Source organism: Bombyx mori, chromosome 4 (genome assembly GCF_030269925.1).
Source record: "Bombyx mori chromosome 4, ASM3026992v2".
NCBI classification, from domain to species: Eukaryota; Metazoa; Arthropoda; class Insecta; order Lepidoptera; family Bombycidae; genus Bombyx; species Bombyx mori.
This window is the reverse complement of record NC_085110.1, coordinates 18,725,340-18,731,339: the sequence shown is the minus strand read 5'-3', so window position 1 is coordinate 18,731,339 and position 6,000 is coordinate 18,725,340. Positions and strand designations below refer to the sequence as shown.

Here is a 6,000-nt window from a genome sequence, read left to right as displayed (position 1 = left end):
TCAGTATAGCTATAGTTTCGTGCTTCATGCGGGACTTTTTGTCACGGCTCACGGCTGGAGTCCTACAAAGCTCTGTCTTTTCGCCGCTCCTCTTTAGTTTTTTATCAACGACATTCCCCGGTCGCCGCCGACCCAGTTAGCCTTATTTGCTGACGACACGGCCGTTTACTACTCTAGTCGAAACAAATCCCTAATCGCGAGAAAGCTCCAGAGGGCAGCCGTAACCCTTGGACAGTGAATCGGGAAATGGCACACAGACATCAACCCAGCGAAAAGCGCACCAGTGTTATTTTAAAGAGGAAACTCACGTCTTTCTGCTGGTTAAAAAATAGGAATATATTTGAAGTAGATGGCCTGCTTTAAGCCTCATCAGTACTTGACGTCTCTCAAATCATTTGTGGTCTACAAGGAAGGTTTAGTACAGCTCGGTGTGAATGCCGCGGCGGTGAGCCGCCATCTCTCAGATACAGTGGCGCGTTTTTATATGCAATTTTTGTGTTCTAAATTAGAACTTCTAATCCATATTCCATTATCTGACACTAGAATGTTACGATTGAAACAGGCCATTGGGCGACTGGTCGAAAGTTTGATAAAAACGTCATCTGGAGTCAACTAGAAGAAACCGAAATCACAAACGCGTCTGGGACGTCACTGTAGGAACCAAACAATAGATGGAGTCACAAGTACGACATTGAATTTCAATTAGTTCATTGCCTTGTTTCGTTTGTATACAGTTACATTTCAGTGCTTATAGCCATTGAAATTGTATTACTATTACGAATGAGGGGTACAAATTGAAAACGTACTAATAGTTTTGGTTTTCGGAAGATTTAGAAGATAAATCTAAAACTAGGTTTACGGTTTTATCTCGCACTTGTTACCTTCGTTCTAACATTAGAAAATTATTGAAAATCTGTAAAAACTTCTAGGGTAATTAAAATTCAAGAAACTAACGCTAATTCGACGGCACCAAAGGAGAATGCCCATTGTAGTATGGAATTTGGTTTCAGTTTGTGCTCTCATGTAACTTACCTCATTTTGGAGGGTTTAATATGTCTATTCAATTATAAAAAAAAAAAATCTCTAGTTCGCCGGATTTGCTAGTAAATACCAATGAAGTTTTTAGAATTAAGTTATTTTTTGTACAACACAGCAGTGGATATTTTTTGATTATGCTGAATTCCTACATACTTAAAAACATTCGTATAAAGCGTTTTATTAATGAAAACATATGTATAGTATAAACTTATTTAGCTAGCATAGTATTGTGTGGCTAGAGCCACATTTCATTCGTGAAGTAAAGGTTGCGGAACTATTGCGGAAATTCAAAATAAAACAAAAATAGACATAAAATAATTTATTTCTTATATTGTGCAGATGTATCATTGTACCTAACTCAGCCCAGCCTAACATAGACACAACAACCCACAGTTCGATTGCCAACGAGATAGCTGTAGTAATAACCATGCATTAATAGTATTAGCAACGTTTTCATCACGATTGATTAATAAGTACGTATGATAAATAAATTAATTCTGCCCCCAATATGCCTGAACTTCTGTCTAACAAAATAGTTAACGAATAATATGATCGAAATACACGATATAACTCAATCGGAAACATGAAAAACGGCGTCAGTAAATCAAAATATTATTGTTACGTAGGTACTTGTCAAATGTCAGTAGCAGTAGTAGTTGTATTTTTCCAACTGGAAAGGCAAAGGTATCATACCATACATAATCTTTTATAAAAAAAGTTATAAAAAAATATAAAAGATATAAATATTTTGCCAATTGAATTAAATAATTTAACTTCATGCCAATTGATTAATGTCTCAAATTAATCAACTTCATTTCATTTCACTCCATATTATAATTTTTTTAAAAGATTAGGCTGTATGAATTAATATATCTTTGCCTTTCCATTGGGAAAATTGAACTACTACTAGATAGAGAGAGAGAAAGTTTTTAAATTACTAATTGTTTTAATCTTCTATATCCGGCGAAGTTATAACTTATAATTTTTAAGGAAATTGTTAAAAATAAAAACTTAATTTTTAATATATATTTGATCGTAGCACAACACGAAACCAAAAATGGGCAATCTCCTTTAAATTTTCCAATTACCAAAATTTCTCCTGTGTTATTTTTATTATATGTTATATTAGTACACCCAGATACAGAACGACACTGAGAACTCGAAGTGTATAAAAATAAAAGAAAGATACAGACTCCAACCCGGAAATGAATTTTAAACAAATGAACTTTGATTCGCTATTGTCTTACCGCTCATTCTATCTATCTTTTAGTTTTGCATAGATGTGAATTTGCTTTAAAGTAAAAGTCATGTTAAGTTCCAAGACAACCTTTATTCTCATTAAATAAATATGTCAACAGTAGGGCGAACTCTTTGAGTTGTTAACTTTATCATAACAAATCACTTTCCGCTTACAAATTATATTTATACACATATTATTACCTACGAGCTATCTAAGTAAAGGAATCTCAGTCTGTTCGTAAAGAAATCGAGATCAATCATTCAATTTTGTACGTTACAAAAACTTGATCCAGTTATTAGCTTCAAATCATATCCATTTCACTCTAAATTACATTAAGCTACAAATTGTGATCAAGATGAAAAGATAATTTAACCTGTTTACGTTTTCCCGTTCGTGTTACTTCCGGTCAAAATATGATTTGCTTTGAAATCAATGTAATCTGAACACGGTAACAAGGTAAATACTATCTGCAATGATATGTGTCTGTGGATATGGTTTTGTTTATATGACCGTTACACAAGAACGTCCATGCAGTTCACACAGAGCGCGGACAAATCAAATGTACAAGAATATTTAAAGTTTGCTAATGGAAGATCAGAACGAATTAACCATAGTCCAATTCACAAGTTTTCTATTAGTCTTGAATCATTAATTTATAATTTTTGTTGGGCTTGTATGTACATTTTAACACTAACAGAATGTCGGGAGTTCTTGTATTTTCTTGATCAGCGCCATCTATGTCTCGTTCCCCGAAAACATCCCCTAAGCCAATATTACAACCTAGTCCATGTACAACACTGTTATATATTAATAATATCCTTTTGATATTAATTCAATTAAAATGTATTTATTAATCTAAGATATTTTTCTTATCCGTTAAACAGTAAAATAATATATTTACAAGATGAAATACTTTTAATTTTTCAACTACAACACGTTTATATTACCACCACATTGGGTACATTGTTACATTTCGAGTACAAACATTATTTACATAAAGATTTTAATAGTAACGATGGATTCATTTTATCTAGTATATAACGTAAATAATTAGCTAATTTATTAGACAAGTAAAAAAGTGGCAAAGACTCAGTCGCTTACAGACTAGGCAGATAATATTTACAATTAAACTAAAACTGAAAGAGATACTGAAATTTGCCTTGAAAACATCGCTTCAACAACAGTTAGTGTGGCGAATGGACGCAGCGATGGAGCACTGCACTCTCACCCACGCAGCTCTCGATGTGAAGGGTTCGAACGGATCACAGCGGAGTTTCAGCCGGCCCTTCTAGAGTGGGCCATTTAGAAATTGAAAGTACAATATAATCAGCGAACAAATACCGCACAGCGCGCGCTCCCTCCTCGTCGAGCTCAAGTCGGGAAACGATGTTCTTTGTTCCTTATAAGATAATGTGAGCAGAAGAGTGGCCATTGTGAAGTTCACTAAGTTGAATGTGCATGTATGTGTTGCCGTTTTGGGCGCTGATCGATTGGCCGGGGTACTCAAGCTTCAAAACTATTTGTTCCTTCTTCAAAGAGAAAAACTTTCAGCGAGTGGAGTCTGTGTTCGGAGATCACCGGATTATGTTTGCTTGCGAATGTTTTTCGTGAGCGGACTTGGAAACCAGTATAAAATTTTAGATTTAATGTTATGTTATCAACCCCGGTTTCCAATTTTTACGTTAACGCTTTTTTTAAATTTATTCAAGACTTTATTGGTGTATGAGACGCTTAGAAATGGGCTTGTTGATATGATAATCTGTAACTATATTTTATATAGTAATAAAAAAAGCTTGTTGGCAAATAATTAGTCTACGTGTTGATTATACTGCGTCCAATTTATGTACTTGTGTTAAGATAATCATTGTGCTTATTAATAAAGTAACAAGCACACATTAAAATTTCATATGAAAAAAAAAACGGATTCCGCGATACATATCTGTAGCGGTTAACAAATATGCCTGAATCGCGTTAACGACACTTTTAAGCCAACTTTCCAGGGATAAAAGTCCCGAACTAGAAGACTTGGACCATCGGTCTGCCGAGCAACGGCACCCGCTTGGTGGAAGATCTCTTCCCTTTGTCGATTTTTCCAAAAATGCGTTTCTATATAAAAGCCAGTAAATGTCTGTGTAAAAGGTGATCATTTAATACAGTTATTTTTGAAACCGAACAAAATGTGACCGAGACGCCTCCAGTGGAGCTGGAAGCAGGGTACCGGCCATCGTCTTCACACGCGACATCGACACGTCGTGGAGTCTAGTTAGCGACCGGGGCCGGCTTCGCATAATGGCCACTCGAGAGGGTCGAGGACTGTTGCGGAGTGCACGGGGACTCGGCACACACGTGCTCACAATCCCTTCTGTATTCCTCGATCGAGGACGCTTCACTCAGTACAGTTCCGGACGCGACAACCACAATTCTTAAAAAATAAACGCGTATTTTCTTATATTAGTACAATTGTTCTAGACGCAGGATTCCGGGATTCGATTGTCTAAGAGTTTCTCTTTGATGGCGTCAACGTTGAGGTCCGCGGCGGCTCGCAGCGTGGCGGAGGCGCTCCGCCCCAGCGCCGCGTCCGCCGGCTCCCGGCACCGCGCGCCCCACGTCCACGACGCGCCAGGACCGTTGCACGCCTAAACCACAAGTACAACACACAGTTAGCTTCTACGAGTATGTAATATGTGTTTAAGCACGGGTACCAACACAACCGAAACATCCTCCTCTGTTACCTGCTAGTGCGAGTACAAGAACTATCCGTGATTATGTACTGTACAAATGTAACTTGCAGTGGTCATCGGGCTCATTGCTTATGTTATATACTTGTTTAGAGTGAAATTAATTAAAGAAGAACAAAAGAGCCGCGGTATACTATAGTGCGGTCGCTTGGTTATGAGCCGCGGGCTGAAGGGAGCACCAGGAATCACCCCCTGGACGATGAGTGAGCGCGAGGGTGGCACCGCACGAGCCGGGCGGACAGCACGCGACGCGGCTCCTCCTGAGTCGGCGTTTCTATTGTCGGTTGAGTGTAACACTAAATTAAAAGTGCTTGTGGCTGGTCCGGTGCGAGAAGACGCAGAGGTAGGTAATAAAACGAAAGAACGACCTGATAAATCTATTGCGGAGTTAATTAAAACGTCCGCGTTGTTAGCGCGCGCCGACGCGCCGACGGATCCCAGTGAATCAGCCGGAGCAGGTGGATTACTCCGAACGCGACATGCCGCCCCGCCCCGCCCCGCCTCGCCTCGCCTTTGTACCTGCTTCCTTTCATTTCGTTTCATATTCCGAGAGGGAGTGCTGTCTGATTGTTTATTTAATACATATTGTAGAGCACGCTCACAGACTCAACTGTCCACGGTTTCTTGTTTAAATAGTTTATAGTTCTTTGTTTATTTCTGAGTCTCGCGTAATAGTAGTGTTAATTTCTTCAAATCGAGTTGAATTCTTTAATAAAAGTCATCATAAAGGAATAAAAATCCATAGACTGGGATCGAAGCGAGCCACATGTCACGATCACAAATAACAAAGGATGAGCTCATACAAAATTGAATGTCGGAACTTTATTACAAATCGTCCCTGGTGGCTCCGCGGAGACATCGACGCGGGCGGCTCAAACTGATGGCCGTCCTGAGTTACGCTCGCAGCTTATAGCCTCCGAGGGACCGACCTCCGCAGCCCTCGCACAGATCATATGAGAGCATCGGGCACAAATATCCGAGGCG

General features: G+C 38.9%; 1 protein-coding gene across 1 annotated transcript in view; it reads right to left on the bottom strand.

The window, feature by feature from the left end:
• Positions 1–2,347: 2,347 nt before the first annotated feature.
• LOC101741569 (nephrin) overlaps positions 2,348–6,000 on the bottom strand; it is a 396,854-nt gene continuing 393,201 nt past the window's right edge. The window contains exon 17 of the mRNA XM_038010776.2: positions 2,348–4,914. Coding sequence (XP_037866704.1) covers positions 4,744–4,914 — 171 coding nt within the window. The 3' untranslated portion in view covers positions 2,348–4,743. The remainder of the gene's footprint in view (positions 4,915–6,000) is intronic.